The sequence below is a fragment of the Phodopus roborovskii genome, unplaced genomic scaffold (genome assembly GCF_943737965.1).
Source record: "Phodopus roborovskii unplaced genomic scaffold, PHOROB, whole genome shotgun sequence".
In the NCBI taxonomy this organism is placed as follows: Eukaryota; Metazoa; Chordata; class Mammalia; order Rodentia; family Cricetidae; genus Phodopus; species Phodopus roborovskii.
This window is the reverse complement of record NW_026126511.1, coordinates 58,346,749-58,362,767: the sequence shown is the minus strand read 5'-3', so window position 1 is coordinate 58,362,767 and position 16,019 is coordinate 58,346,749. Positions and strand designations below refer to the sequence as shown.

General features: G+C 43.6%; 2 gene segments (V, D, J or C); both read left to right on the top strand.

Annotated features, from left to right (window-relative positions):
* LOC127230429 (T cell receptor delta constant-like) overlaps positions 1-7,407 on the top strand; it is a 175,465-nt gene extending 168,058 nt beyond the window's left edge. The window contains 5 exon segments of the C gene segment in view: positions 4,567-4,845; positions 5,311-5,376; positions 5,563-5,568; positions 5,708-5,821; positions 6,779-7,407. Coding sequence covers positions 4,567-4,845; positions 5,311-5,376; positions 5,563-5,568; positions 5,708-5,820 — 464 coding nt within the window.
* Positions 1-16,019, top strand: part of LOC127230430 (T-cell receptor alpha chain C region-like) — a 445,562-nt gene that overhangs the window by 360,212 nt on the left and 69,331 nt on the right.

Genomic DNA, 16,019 nt, shown 5'->3' with positions numbered 1-16,019 from the left:
TCCATAACTGCACGTACTCTCTGCCTGCAGGATGAGTGTGAAGCTGTCTGGGTCCGAGCGTATTGTTATTTAGATAAGAGCCACATCCTGTAGACAGTAACCTAAATGTCTTTAGGACAACAGAAAAGTTCTGCGCTCTCTGGCAGATATGGAATGGCAATATGGAATGGATCCCATATATGGTCCCGACCACCAACCACACTTCCCAGTGATATTCTACTTTCTTCTCTGATTTCTACCCACAGGGGTGGAAGTTAATGTGATGTGTGAAGCCTGGGTGGGCAGAGTAAGAATTTCAAATGAAGTCTTCAGGTCTGATGGTCTGATGGTCTCCCTTGACTGTCATTGTTGCCTCCCTGGCTCTAGCTCTACCTCCTGAGTTTGATGATGAGATAGTGTGATCCCAAAGTCGCGATGATTGCTATACATCCCTGAGATTTGTATCTGGCCCCAGAATTAGAAGGAATCATAAAACAAAACTAACAGGATAACAGCACAAGGGCTGATCTCCCTTACCATACAGCACCAATGGGGTCCTGCCAAACACAGCCATTTTGTTACTCAACCCATAAGTCCTTGGCCCTTTTCTAGGCTCAGTAATTAGAAAGCAAACCCATTACTTCCATGAAACTCATCTGAATAATGGAGGGAAAATAGGGCTCAAATCAAGATATATGAATTGTAGTTCAAGAGAAGGGAACCAAAGCATGAGAAAATGGTGTTTCTAAGGCCTCCTCTCCTTACTTTTCAGTCAGGGTAAGAAATTTAGTATTCGATCTCTGTATCCAGCTACTGTGTTTTTCTTAGAAAGCCTTCTCTATAAATTGGGAGTTACATTTTACATCCTAAAGTCAGCAGTCTGTCACCCTCTCTTGCCCTGCTTCAGCCCTGTCCAGACACCTTTTAGATGGAGATTTCCTGCTCACTCATTTCCAAACATTTAGCTACTATATGCTCAAAAGAAAAGGACATTCTGCCACTCAGCCCCCTGTCTCATCAGGGACAACTTTGTGATTCTCTGAACTGCAGGCTCTATAGGCTGAGATGCAGGCTGCCAGTCAAAGCACAGATGTTCAAGCTCAGGCCCAGGGCTAGTCCCAGACTGGTTATCTGTAAAGCAAGGTTATAATGTGCTCTTGGAACACCCGGCAGATGTTTTTTGGAACTGGTACAAAGCTCTTTGTGGAGCCTCGTAAGTTGACTTTTTTCTATGTTTCTGTGGATAATTTGAGCCCTGAGACTAGAGCTAGCACCCAGATTATATTATAAATTATAACTAGTAGATTCGTTCACATATCAGATAGAGTGGAGCAGATGGAAGTGGACCAGCGAGAGGAAACTGAACTGCAAACATGAGTCTGTAACTATTTTTATTTATAATATATAGATATCAAAACTCTAGTCCTCATTTATTTCTTAAATCTTCAGATCAACCTAGAAAACAGAGGAACCTTTATTAAATTATACTAATAAAAGTATCACTGGAAGGAAGGGAGGGAGGTAGTCACAGGAGCACTTGGGCTCAAAGTCCCCAGGAAACAGTTTACTTACTGCACATACCTTTGGCTAAGCTGACTAGTCACCTTATCTGCCTCCTTATAGAGCACAAATATCCCACCGCTAGGAAGGCTTTGGAGGGAGGTAGTTAACCAGGTGAGAATAACCAGGGAGAGCAAACTTTAAAGCCTCAGTGAAATCCCAGACTAACAAAGAGCCTTGGAATTCTGAGTGACTGTATTATAGGTGTCACAATTCTTAAAGAACCAGTAGGATGCTCTGTGTGGTTCTACAGTGGATGATGGTTAAGCTTGTAAGTCATAAAGAGCATTTAGAGAGGGCGTTCCCTCATCCTTCTGCTGTTTGCCAGCATGTAATCTTAGCACTGTATAAGTGCTCATAAGAGAATGTCTGAAAATAAAATGGTATTGTCCAAGTAAATACTCTTGAAAGAAAGTGTTGAAATATAGTCATATTCGTGGAATAATAAGAGACTGTTCTCAAAAGATAAACAATGAATCTTCCATTTAAGTGTTATCTTCAAATATTTGTTTAAATCAAATACAAAATAGACTAAGTTCCATATGACAACTACATGGAATACATTCTACTTATTTAAAAAAGAAAGGATCAACTCAAATCAGGTATCTGTTTTCTTTAGTCACCATACCAATCAGAGGCCAATAAATTGAATAACTTTTCTTTCAGTTATATTAAACATATGGATCTTAACTTAGGGAGAGAGGCTGAGAAAAAGTTTTACTAAATCAACATACTGTGTTCAATTTGAAACCTCAACAAATATGTTCAAGTCTCAGCATGTATGTGCATGGATGTCTTTGGACATCCACCTTGTCATTTATATTTTAATATTCATGTTACTCAGAAATAATCTTCCTAACCTAAAATGTTAATTGATAACTTCTTGATGCATATATATTTTAAAATCCCACACAAGCAGCTAGGCCCAAAAGCACACACCAATAATTTTAGCACTCAGCAAGCTGAGGCAGGAGGATTGAATGTGCCTTAACTACTTAGAGAGACTCTGTCTCAAACAGCAACAATCCAACCAAGTCTCCACTGTCCAACTTATTCACATTGAATCATACTCTTGAATAACTGACAAAACGGGTTTGAGTTTGCTTTGGTTAGTCTGATTTTTTTTTAATTGAATAAATTTCTAACTCCTAACTCTCTTGAAAATCAACCACAATACATCTCAAGCCACAAACTGGGTAATGAACAAGAAATACCATGCTCCTGAAAAGAGACAAGTAATGAAGACTTGTGGTTTCCAGCCGTTAGTGTTGGGGTTATCAGTTTTGCTGTCAGTGACTTCTAGTGTGTGAGGAAGAAGAAGAAAGAAAAAAGCAAAGGTTTTCTCATGAGGGTTGAGAGTGGATAATTCTAAGAAACTCTTTGAAAAGAAGAAGAAAAAAGAAACCAATCTTGTTTAGAACTAAAGCCCAAATAGTCAAATTCTTGGGAATTTGTCTCCTGCCCTGGGTGCCAGAACAGATCCCAATCTTCCATTTGAGCTTCTTGGTGAAGAGAAAAAAATGTAGAACTATGATGCAGTCATGAGGAAGCTGGGTCAGGACATCTTCTTCCTTTGGACATCCCTGATCAGTCATGATCTAACTATACTGTGGGGATCAGCAGGGACCTCCTCACTAACAGTCATTCCTCTCAACCAATCGGACCAAGTGATTTGGTTGTGGCTTTACTACCATGGACCCCATTGCTAAAACTCAAACCCAGACTTTGGATAAAGCATTAGAAACGTCAATTCTTTTCTATACTTGCATGTGCACAACAAAGATTTTATGTTTAGTAAGAGACCTGGTGTCTTGATCATAACCCATAAGAGATTTGAAACAAAAAAAAGTACATTGAATTTCAACATAGTTTTCATTTGATACCAACAACCCCAGCTCTTTGTTAGTAAATACTATGGGCTCTGTTCACAAGCGAAATTACTGTTGAAAGCCAGAAATTAATCTTAGGATTAGACATCTGTTCCCAGGTCAATGGCCATTCTTTATTGTACGTAGTAACAAGGCTCTGTCTTAATGGTTATTTGAAGATAATGCAGAATCCAAGGCTCTATGAACACAAAATTTATCACAGTTTAGAAGCTTCACCAGGTAGTATAAGATACACAATGCAAAATATGAGTCCTTCTCATAATCTCCGAGAGCTCCTATATTTAAAACTAACCAACTGACACAGATTGGTATTCAGCCTGACCTCAGTTGTCCAACAAATTAACAAATCATAGACAGATAAAATCCAGCTTATCCAAAAATGTCATTAATTTTTAATGCTTGTGTGAGCACAGGTACACATGTGTGTGCAGATTCATACATACATGCACACATGAAAGCCAAAGGACAACATTGAGTATTATCCTCAGAAAACTGTCTACCTTATTTGAGACAGGGTCTCTTTTTGATTTGAGTTCACCAATTAGGCTAGACTGGCTGGCCAGCAAGCCCCAAGGATCTCCTGTCTCTGCCTCCCCAATGATGACATTACAAGTACATGTCACCATGCACGGCATTTTTATGTGGGTTCTTTCTAGAAATCAAATTTCAGGTCTTCATGTTTGCAGACCAAGTACTTTACCAAATGAGCTATCCAGCCTGTTTTGGGTTAGGTTTTGAATTGGTTTAATACAGTGTATCATATAGCTGAGAGTGGACAGGTACTCAAGGCTAATCTAGAACTCCCGATCCTCCTGCCTCTACCTCCCTTCTGGAATAAGTGATATATAGCACTATGGTATATTTATGCAGTGCCAGGGATCACACCCAGGACCCTGTACTAGAGTCTCAGTTCTAGAAACTTCTTTATAGTCGTTATACCCCTTCTCATTTCCAACCCTATCTCATTTCAGTTAGAAATCTAACTAACTGTCCTCTCTTTCCTTTCACCTTGTCCACACTTCCATGAAATGCTATCATGGATGAAACTAACAAGGTATATAACCTTCTAGATTCTAGCCAACACTTATTTAATTCTCATAAGGCTGTAAATTGTCACCTTAGCTGGTTATACTTTCAGAAATTCAGCCTCCTACCAAACCATCTGTTTTCGTCATGAAAAATGGAACGAAAGTTGCCTGTCTGGTGAAGGATTTCTACCCCAAGGACGTGAATATAAGTCTCAGATCATCCAAGAAGATAGCAGAATTTGACCCTGCTATAGTCATCTCCCCCAGCGGGAAGTACAGTGCTGTCAAGCTCGGCCAGTATGGAGATTCAAAGTCAGTGACATGCTCGGTTCAGCACAACAGTGAAACTGTGCACTCAACTGATTTTGAAACACTTGAAAATTCTTTTGGTGAGTATCTAGCTTGAAGGAGCAAAGATGGAAAAACTGGAGGAAAGAAAAGTGATCAGTGTGAACCCAGCACTGATCACTTTTGATTTAGCATTGTGCCAGGGCAGGGGGTGCTCATCTCTGGCTAAGAAGGAAACATTCTGTATCTCTCCTCTTATTTAATCCCAGTCCCCCATATTCACTAACCAGAGTCTTTTTCATAGAAATGTCTGGCACTAAATGTATCATGACTCTAGCACAAATCCTAAAATTCCACAAGGGTGGCTGTCTCACCACAGGATTGAAAACCCTTGTTCTGCCTACAAGTTAGAGAGCATCGTGGTGTCGTCCTGATGATGCTAAATGGCCCTAAACAGGAGGAATCATGTCTATATAAACAGCTATATGACCTTCTTGTCCTCAGTTTACCAACTTAGAGTCTCCTCCTTTTGCCAACATAATCTTGAACACTGTTGTTTTTTCTAGATAATATAAAACCACCAGAAGAGGAAAATGTCACACAAACTTCAGAGACTTGTCATGGCTCAAAAGGTTAGTTCAAATCAAGTGGTTAAAACAAATTCTGTCATTGTCACCTGAGATCTCAAAGCATCATATTTCAAAAGAAAAAAAAAAAAAACATACTGAGTCCACTGGCCGTCATTCCAGCAGAGGTTGCCAGGCCGTGAGCCGCTACTTCCAAAACTGGCCTGTCTGGTGGGTACAGGAGCCTTAGAGTTCTTGGTGCTGTCTGGCACCACACTGGGTGTGCAATCCAGCAAGAACTATGGGCATTTGGAGCACACTGGTGACAGTTAATTGGCCCTGTAGAAAGAAATTTGGTCTTTTCTTAAGCCACTGTTTTACTTTTGTTCCATCATAGTTCACACCAAGAAGGTAAACATGATGTCCCTCACGGTGCTGGGGCTCCGAATCCTGTTTGCCAAGAGTGTCGCCATCAATTTTCTCTTTACTGCCAAGTTATTCTTCTTTTAAGGTAAGAATTAGTCACTCTACACTCCTAGGTCCACCCTAATTTTGCTATAAATTAATTGTAAAGGAGGTTTGGAAACTGTAACAAACAAGGAAAGTGTGGTGGTATAGTTCCATGATTTTAGCACTTGAGATGATGAGGCAATAGGATTGATATGAGTTCAAGGCCAGCCTGGGCTATACAGGATCAAGCCAGCCAGGACTATATAACAAGACCTTATTTCAAAAAGAAGAGAGAGAGAGAAAGAGAGAGAGAGAGGGGAGAGAGAGAGAGGAGAGAGAGAGTGGACTTGCCTATGAAGTTCCTCTTCCCTGGGCCTGGAGCAATTGCTCAGTGGCTAAGAACACTGGCTGCTCTTCCAGAGAACAAGAGTTCAATACCCAGTAACCACATGACAATTCACAATCGTGTAACTACACATACGTGGTTCACAGACATACATGCAGGTAAAACACCCACATTCATAAAATAAATAAAATAAATACTCCTCTCCATTATCTTTCCCAGTATATGCAAATGTTCATCAATTCTGTTCAAGGAATGACCCTAGATTGATTGGTTGGATTGATCCGTAAGTACAGACAATCATTGCCAAATGGGTATCTTGCCCCACCTGATTTCGCTCACAGCCCAGTGGTTACAGGCAACACAGCAGTATAAAGAATCAGAAAACTGAGTTTTAGTTCTGACCTTCTGACTAGATCTCTGATACCATGGCCAGTTTGCTTATCCTCTCGGGGTCTGGGTTTAAGAATGGTTACAACAAAGCAAATAGGGTTGATTACTATACTGACCAGCAGAACCACTGCCATGTTAGCTGCAGCATGTTCCACAATTGATTAAGGATGTCTGTAGTGGTGTAGCATAGTAGATACCTGCCATCCCAAAATGTTATCACTCCTACAACCCTTTCCAGTGCTCAGGGTCTGTGATTCTGCAACAATTTTCCTTTACTTACAGGCCGGCTGGCATGAGGAGACTACAGTTCCTGAATGAAATCAAAAGCTTACAAAGATGCTATATCCAAGGTTACCAACTCCTTAATGCTTCAAACGACCCATCACCACTGCTTCTAAATGGCTGCTAACAAAATCAGCTTTTCTGTGAAGGCAGCAAACCTAGCTAATCCTCCAGTGTAGTAGCAAAGCAAAAGCCTTGGGGAGTGAGACTTGTGGGCCTGGCTTTACACACTGCCTTATAAAGGCATGGAAAGCTATGAAAACATAGATCTATTTTATTTTACCCCCATAACTGGTATACTTCCAGAATGTTGTTCCATCCTTCTTCATTTACCCAGAACTAGAAAGTGGGGACTAGTAAATCACCCACTTAATTACCCAGGAGGAAAATGGTCTTGGGAGAGAGAATATTTATCTTTCTAGCTAAAGGTGGAAAGCTGCACTCAACCCACATCTAGCCAGCGCCCCCTCCTCCTCTCCTGGGCCACCCTCAGTGTATGCCCCACCCTGTGTATTTGCTTCCACAGCCATGCAGGAGAGTTTAGCCCCTTCTGCTTCTCCTAATACTTTACAGTCATGTTCGGCTTCCTTAATGCTCTCCAAGTAGGCAATAAAGCTTCTACAATCACATCTGATTATTCTCCACTCTATTACCAAACATGAAAGTAAAATACAGAGAGGAAGGACACCGCTTTCTGTGAACTGACTTCACCGGTACAAACTGGCAGTGTGGAGGGTGCAGAATTAAGACCTGTGCCCAGCCTGCCAACGTCTCACTGTGCAAGTGTTTTGGAAGCAGGGACAGGAATGTGACCCCTCTCTTTCCCTGTGAAGGCAGCACCTTTATTGTCTGTTGCTGGCCAATTTTGACATCATTTGGGACCAGATCCTTTCACCTCAGTCTTTGATGACAGTGCTTTTCTGCTTTTCTTCTCTGGTCTGCCCCCGTTGCATTTATTAAGCTGCTCACCTCTGCCATCATTCATTGTGGACTACCAGGAGAAGAGGGTACTCAGCTCTATTGAGCTAAGAGTCTGCTGGAAGCCAGCCTGAGCATGCCAGTCACACCACAGCTTCCTGATTCGCAGGCCCAAAGTTCCTGTCTGGGGTGGGGGAGTGGTTTCCTGCTGCTGTTAGAACAGCAGCACCTTCCCTGTGGTGTTCAGCTCTGTTAATCCCAGCTCAGAAAGGCCACAGCTTTATTGGTATACCAAGGTAGCAAGCTTAGCAGCTCAGCACTGTGGTTTCCTCAGCTCCTATGAGACGCACAACGCAGGGATCATGGTGTGACAAGGGAAAGAGCAATTATCATGAGCAATTCTCCTGCCACCATCAACCATAAACTCCAAACCAGAGGAAGTAGTGATGCTGGGAGTTGCTGGGTTCAGGAAATCTGGATGGATAAGCCAGGTCTACCTAGGAAACAGAGGTTGCAGCATTCCACACTTCGCCTGGGATGTAGGAAGAGTGCTTAGTCCCAAAACACACTTCTGTGACATCAAAGAACCACTCTGGAGTTGTTAGAAAAGATCACATCCTCGTTTTTCAACTGAAACAAAACATTTGCCCTGCCTGCCCCACCCCCTGGAAAAAAAAATTGTTTGGTTTGTCAAAAGTCATTCAGTGAGGCAGAGATATTGCTGGGAATGGAACCAAGGTCTCGAGACTGTCAGCCCAAAGTTACTGTCTCATGAGCTCACTGCATCACCAAAATGAGGATCATGTGTCAATCTAAGTGTCACCACTTTGAGCTTCAGGACTGCCTCTTGTCAACAACAAATGAGACAGTTCTGACCCAGCACGCCAGGAAAAATAAAATCTTAGCACATCACAGGATTATAAATTTCTTCCACCATAATGAACCTCCAAAATTTTTAAATTAATATTTGTTAGTGTACAAATGACGAGTTTGAGTATAAGATTTTCCTACAGTCGTGTCATGTTCAGATCAACCACTATTCTCTCACATTCCTCCCTTCCCACTGGTTCTCTCCCTCCCTGAAATTGTTCTCTCTCCCCCCCCCCTCTGTGTGTGTGTGCGTGCGTGCGTGCGTGTGTGTGTGTGTGTGTGTGTGTGTGTGTGTGTGTGTGTGGATTGAAGGCAAGAGCCAGGAAAGAGTTGGTTGCCTTGGGATGGACCATGCCTGTAGCTCTTGCTCTCTCTCTCTCTCTCTGTGTGTGTGTGTGTGTGTGTGTGTGTGTGTGTGTGTGTGTGTGTGTGTGTCGATTGAAGGCAGAAGCCAGGAAAGAGTTGGTTGCCTTGGGATGGACCATGCCTGTAGCTCTCGCTCTCTCTCTCTCTGTGTGTGTGTGTGTGTGTGTGTGTGTGTGTGTGTGTGTGTGTCGATTGAAGGCAGGAGCCAGGAAAGAGTTGGTTGCCTTGGAATGGACCATAGCCTGTAGCTCTCGCTCTCTCTCTCTCTCTCTCTCTGTGTGTGTGTGTGTGTGTGTGTGTGTGTGTGTGTGTGTGTGTGTAGATTGAAGGCAGGAGCCAGGAAAGATTTGGTTGCCTTGGGATGGACCATCGCCTGTAGCTCTCTCATCTCGTCTTCTCCATTACTCCACATAATGGCTACATTTCACTTACTGTGTCTAAAGTGTGTGCAAACTCCTGCCCAAATTCATTTTGATAAAGCCTCCTGGGATCTAACTGCAACAGAGTTCTAGAAGTACAGCAAGACGTCCCTGGCTGTCCTGAACCAGCTGAGACTGTGAAACTATTTACTTCTGGGATCTTCCATCCCTAGGGTTGTATCTAACAACTGTGATGGTATAGTTAAGATGCAAACATCAATAGAGAAGTGGAGAGAGGTAAAACCATGTCTCAGAGACTGAAGGGGCATCTGTTTTAACATCACACAGTCAGTTTCTCCTGAGGAAAATGTTCTTGTCTCAGGACACCACTGAGCTCACCACCTTAGAAAATGAGTTCAGTTCTTAGACACCTGGCCAGGCATGATCTTCAGCAAAGAGAGAGAAACATTGTCCAGATAAGTAAAATGGAGGCTATGGGGAATACCCTGGAGGAACAGCACAATTAGACATAACAAGATACAGAATGTATACAGAAGGTAAGATAGGGGTGGGTTTAAGAATTCACTTGAGTCTCAAAATGAAAGCTTACTAATACACAGTAATGAGTAAGTGATGGTGAAGATAAACTAAAAACAGTGATGGTGATGTCCTTGGCCAGGCACCTGCACCATTCTGATACCCTCATAGCAAACAGCACAGACTTGAGGACAGAGAGACAGTATTTCCTCAAGCTATAGTTCTCCATAGCCAACCACAGGAGACTTAGGTGGCAAAGACCCAGTGAACCCAAAGTGAGATGCTCTGCTCCTCGGAAGCCAGGGTCTTCCTTGGCTATGACATGCCTTTTATTAGCAGTCACTTAAGGGCACCACTAAGGCCAGACTGGAATACAAATGACTGAGAAGGATGCCTAATAACCTGACATATGACTTTCTGTGGAAGGGGGCCACTCCTAAACAGTGTGCCAGGGGTTTAGGTACAGGCTTCCGAGGCACCTGCTTCACAGTGGCATTTGAGGCACAAGAGTAAGTGCTACTGTTTTCAAGCTTCACTGGAGAGATCACCAGGCAGAAAGAAAGTTCTACAGACCTTGCTGTGTTTCACAAGAAATCGACCTTGAACAAAGTCTGCATAGTGGAAACTTGTGTCATCCCTATAAAGGATGAACTCAAAGGACAGGTCTTGCCTTTCGCGATACCAAAATAGGTCTGGATTGTGAAAATTCTCATTGTAAATGCAAAGCAGTGTTAGTTGGTTGCCACTTGCCACTGTTTTGTGGGGGGGAGCTCTGGGTCAATGTGATACTCAGGGCATCCTTGTCTGTGAAGAGGAAATGACACAATGGTAGGTTTTGCATTCCCAGACACTGAGCAGCCCAGGGGAACTCAGTGGAGAATAGGGATGGAGATGACAGGCAGAGAATGACTAGAAGTGAAGAATGAAAGAAAAAGGACCAAGCCTCTGAAGGTCAGGGAAACAGGAATGGGATGCAGAGCAAAAGAAAGAAACCTCTTACAGGAGAACAAAAGGCTGAGAGTCAAGCCAAGCATCATCCTTTCGGTGAGGGCAGGAGACATAACCTAGAGGAGGTCACCGGAGTCTATTGAGCCATCGCTGGGCTTTGGACAGGAAGGAGGTAGGAGGGAAATAGGAGGGGAGGGCGGCAGCCCCTCACATGACTAGATCAGTTGAAACTGTAAGGTCAGTGCCTTCACAAGCAGCTGTTGTAGTTTACAGAAATGTTGGTCTTCATCTAGAACTGGTACTTCTGACAATGAAAATGAATTGCTTAAAAAATATAAATAAATAAAGGTGAGGAGGGGTGGAGGGAAGGACAGAGGGGGGTTGAGAAAGTAGGATAAGGGAAGGAAACTGCAGTCCCCACGATGGCAAGCTTTGGCATACTTAATACATAAAGTAACTCACTCTCCATTCCTGTGTACTCTGATCCCAGACAGACACCAGTTCAGGAATCACACTCCAAGTAGCCCTGTTCCAGGGCACCTGACATCTGTATATCCACCTTATGGAGCTCAATAAACTGAACAAGTTAACAAGTACCTGTTTAGCATGCAATGTGTAAAATAAACGAGTAAGTCCTTTACTCCTCTGAATAAAGGTGGAAAAATGGTCAGACAAGATTGTTTCTAAAACCTTTTCCAGCCTTGGACCCTAGAAGTCTTTGGTGTCTCATGCTAGCAGGAATGCTTGCTGGTGCTGGCAGCATTTACTGTGTTACACCACATGGCTCCCTGTCTCTTGGAGCTGTCTACAGAGCTTCAAGTGTGCTCAGGTACTGTTCTGAGAAGCCCTGTATATGCCTGGCATGGCTGGAGCCCCTGAGCCACCCCCTTCCAGTCACATGCCTTAACGATACAGTTTTCCATGTAGACCATAACATGGTATCTAGGAAGCACTGCCCTGGTGTTAGAAATGCTAATTTACTCCTCAACCCCCACTGAGTTTCTACAAAGGCTCCTTTCCTCACCAGTAAGACCTGTTAGTGCCTCTAATCACCAGCCCATCTCCTTCTCCCATCCCCACTGCCCACTCCCACAAACATTGTCACCTCGTACAAGGACCTCTGCAAAGAGTCCCAACTTGTCCCCTTACATCTGCTGTCATCCTGAATCATCCATTTCCCAGGTCTTTAGAATGCCAGCTGCTCCTCTTTGTCTCTAAGACCCTGCAAAGCCCTAGCCCTTGCCTCCTTCCCAGCCTTACATGCATTCCTTGCTTTCTCGGTCTACCTCAGCTGTAATAGCCTTTCCTGGAGTGCTCCATCTGCTTCCGTTCCAGCAATCTAAGACTCTGACCCTAATTCTTCACTAACTTCACTCCAGTGAAATGGCCCTGGCCACTCCACTTAGTTACTTACCCACTGCCACCCTGGATTATAACTCTGTTGCAATTTCCCCTCAGATTGCTGTCTGAAATCATCAGATTTGTAGTATGTATGTATGTACGTATCTTCTTTCTTCAATCTCAACACGTATGCACTCGCACACACTTGCATGAGCTCCACAAGTCTAATGAAAATATTCATCTTTTCACTGATATGTCTCTAACCTCCAGTTTGCCTTTCAATTAATATATGTATAATAAAAGAATGCTGCTCCACCTGGTGCTGGGGTACTTACCTAGCACACTGAGGCTCTGGGGTCCATCTCTGGGGGTGCTGGGAAGAAAGGGAGGAAGAAAGAAAAGGAGAAAGAAAAGAGGAAAGAACCCATCAGCAGCACACACCAAGTTGCCAGGTGTATCAAATAAAACTACAAGAGAAGAGTCAATGTTTCCCTCCAATAAGTGACAGCCAAATTTTTACTAATATCTGGAATATGCCATGTCTGGGACATCACACTACATTGTTTTTAAAAAGTATTCATTATTTACCTGGATTTCAGTTTTCACTTGACTTCCTGAATTATATCTGGCAACCTTAGGCATGGGGAGTTCTCAAGGGAAATACCACCTAGGCCAACATCCCACTGTGAGCACCCCTAAGGCCCCGGATGCTGGAGAGAAAGACTCAGAGGGAAGATTCAGAAGGGCCTCCTTCTCAAAGACTGAGGCTTGGAGGGTTCCTTGCACACAGCCCAGTCACTGCTGGCAGAAGTCATTTTCAGAACTTCCAGGTCCCCAACCCACCCCTGAACTGAACCATTTTCTTGATGACCTCTTTGCCCTACTTCAGTGACATCTGAACATGGACAAGAACACAGACACAGGCTTCGTGGGCCCTCACACAGGACACATGCAGCCAGTTCACACTGGGGCACGGCACGGATGCTGGGTGCAATGCTGGATGGGTGTAAGTGACATCTTCCAGTTCTGGTGTCCTCCTCTCTTTTCCTGAAGGGAGTGCTTCAGAAAGGACACTTCTGAGGAGGCCATACAGTAAGCCAGCTGGGCTTCTTCAGTCAGCCTGCACCTGCTTATCAAATATACAGATTAATAAAGTTCTAAGAGTATTGTTCTCAAAACCACTCAGAAAAGATGCTAACTAAATATGAAAAAAAAATGGCTGCTAAATTTAGCTGGTTTGTTCTGTCAATTGGTGGTTTAAAAAGAAATATATAAAGACCATTCCTTTTTAATGTTTTTAAAGGTGTGTGTGTGTGTGTGTGTGTGTGTGTGTGTGTTTGACCACACTCACATGTATTATTCACAAACCACCACATACATGTGCAGGTCAGAGGACAACTTGCAGAACTCTGTTCTTTCCTTCTGCCTTGTGGATCTGGGGGTGGAACTCTGGCCAAGAGGCTTAGATGCAGGGACCTTTACATGTTGAGTTATCTCATTGGCCCAGAATTTCTTACCTTTATGTTGTCAGTGTTCAAACACATCATAGAGCACTGGGCTCCCCTGAGACTGAGCCAGCTATGCTCTTCTCCAAATCCAAAGAATCTGGGGAACGTGAGAAATAAGTCTTCATGCCCACTGCCCTTAGTTCTGTATGGCTAAGTGAGCCTAAAGTTCTATCAGGATATGGTAGGCCACTACGGATTACTGCCCTCAAGAGATCTAGCCATCTCCCTAATATTGCTATATGCAGCCTGAGCAGTTCTCAGGGGAACTAGAACTTTACAGGCACCACCAACCACCTAAAAAAACAGGACTAGCCTTCATTAGCTTGAAATCACCTCTCAAGAGGGGTAAATAAAACCTCCTCTATCCTTCAGTCTGAATCTTGATAACTCCTGCTACTAAAAGAAAGTTGGAGAGATGTAAAAACCAGAAGGCAGAGAGAAAAGCTACTGAATGCTATCTTCTGATAGTATCTTCTGGCCACTGTAATTGGGAACTCACTAGCTCAGTTGCCTGCACTGGGCCTTCACAAGCTTGAACCTACCAACAGCCAGTCACAGATGGAGAGGGGTCTTTTGGGGCCCTATCTCTCCCTGATGGATTGTTGAATAATGGTGGATTGGAGGGAAGGCTATCTTCAGATGTGTACCCAGCAGTCAGTCTTCCAGGCTCCATTGGATAGCTCCATACCCATAGTCATACAGGTGGCCCTGGTTTAGCTCGGTGAGTCACCAAACAAAACATAACAGCATGACCATGGGAAAGGGACCTATAAGGCAGAAGGGGAATGGCTGGAGGAGCAGAAAGATAGAGAAGGTGGGATAAAGGAAACTAGAATGCATTGTAGACATGTATAAAATTATCAAAGCAAGAATTTAATTAATAAAATAGGGGAGAGGGCTTTTTTCCTTCCCAGTGTCCTTTGAGCTGGGTGACTTTGTTTTTGACCTTGTAGCGCCCTCTGCTGCTCTAACTAGTCCATCTCCATAAATATATGCCACCCTGGAGCTAATAGAAAATAGGTCAAAGAAGGAAAACACTCTTCACAGCTTACCTCAAAGCTGCTCTCCTGTTTCCAGCCCCTTTCATTACTGAGCCTGGCAGCTGCTTCTGTATCAGGTCCTATGGGCCCAGTCTTCACCAGTCACTAAAAGAAATCTGGCTTCAAGGAAATGAGACATTACTCTAACAGACCCAGAGAAGTCAACATTTTTGCCTTCAAAATGCCTAATGCCACAGTCAAGAGCAGGGAAATTTATTTGGATGGACAAAGAGAACTAGGTAGATTGTGGAATACTAAAAATATGTAACTGAAAGGGAACCCTTAGAGGCATCCAGAATGTGTGGTTATGGAACAAGTGTCCAGAGAAAGAGCTTTGGCATCACCATCTTCCTGAGGCACCTTCCATTCTGTGACGCCTGGTAACAACCTGGCCTGGAGAATACCAGGAAGTACTCCAAAGGAGGACAGGGACCAGCACATCCGCAGGTTCCTGCTTTGGGGAAAGGCCTTTCAGATTTGGACAAGAGTAAGCATGAAGAACCTGCCATGACCTCCCCTGGTGCTACCCTCTATAAGGCTGGCTTTTGGAAAAACCCTCTGAGGACGATGGGACACTCCACAATGCCCTTGATGCCACCTCTAGAGCAGCCTGTGGGAAGAACAGTCTTCCTCCAACCAGGTTTTCGATACCTTTTATGATGGAACTGTGCCTGACTCCCTACAGTCAAAATTCTTGGCCATCTGCGGGATCTGATCCATGGTTGTTCTCCTGATCAGTGAAAGCCAGCAGGTTGCATCTCAATTACCAAGAGCTGACAATTGGCAGTGGCTCCCTGGAGCACACTGGTAAGAAGCATTCTTTGGTCACATCTACACTCAGAGGGAAAGAGCTCCTCTATTCACAGTCCTTACTACGGAAGTGAGAAGAGGAGGCAGGACCATACAGTTTTGTATTTGCCGTCCACACATGCAGTGTCATTCCCTGTAATGAGTCCTGGAGAGACACTAATCAGATCCAACTCTCTGTTGGATTATCCTTTTGGTAAAGGGCAAATTTTTCCATCTCTGTCTTTTCCTTGGCTTCCCTGGGTATCCCACGGGCCATTTCCCTTGCTATCTATTGTTATTGCCTGCAGCCTTAGAAATAAATGAAGAAGTTCTACTTCTCATTTGCCATGTCCTCCTTCTTGGTGCCATTTCTACTATTTAAGAGGGAGAATAATTCCCAATAGCTCCTGTAGGAAGAGATTGCCCAGAGAAAGCCCTGTTATCTTGTGGCACATGCAGAAAGAGGCAGAAGGCAGTGCAAGGACTCAAATGTCTTGAATTCTAATCCTAGTTATGACCTACATGACCTTGAGCAAATTTATCATTATGTGTCCAGTGAGCACAT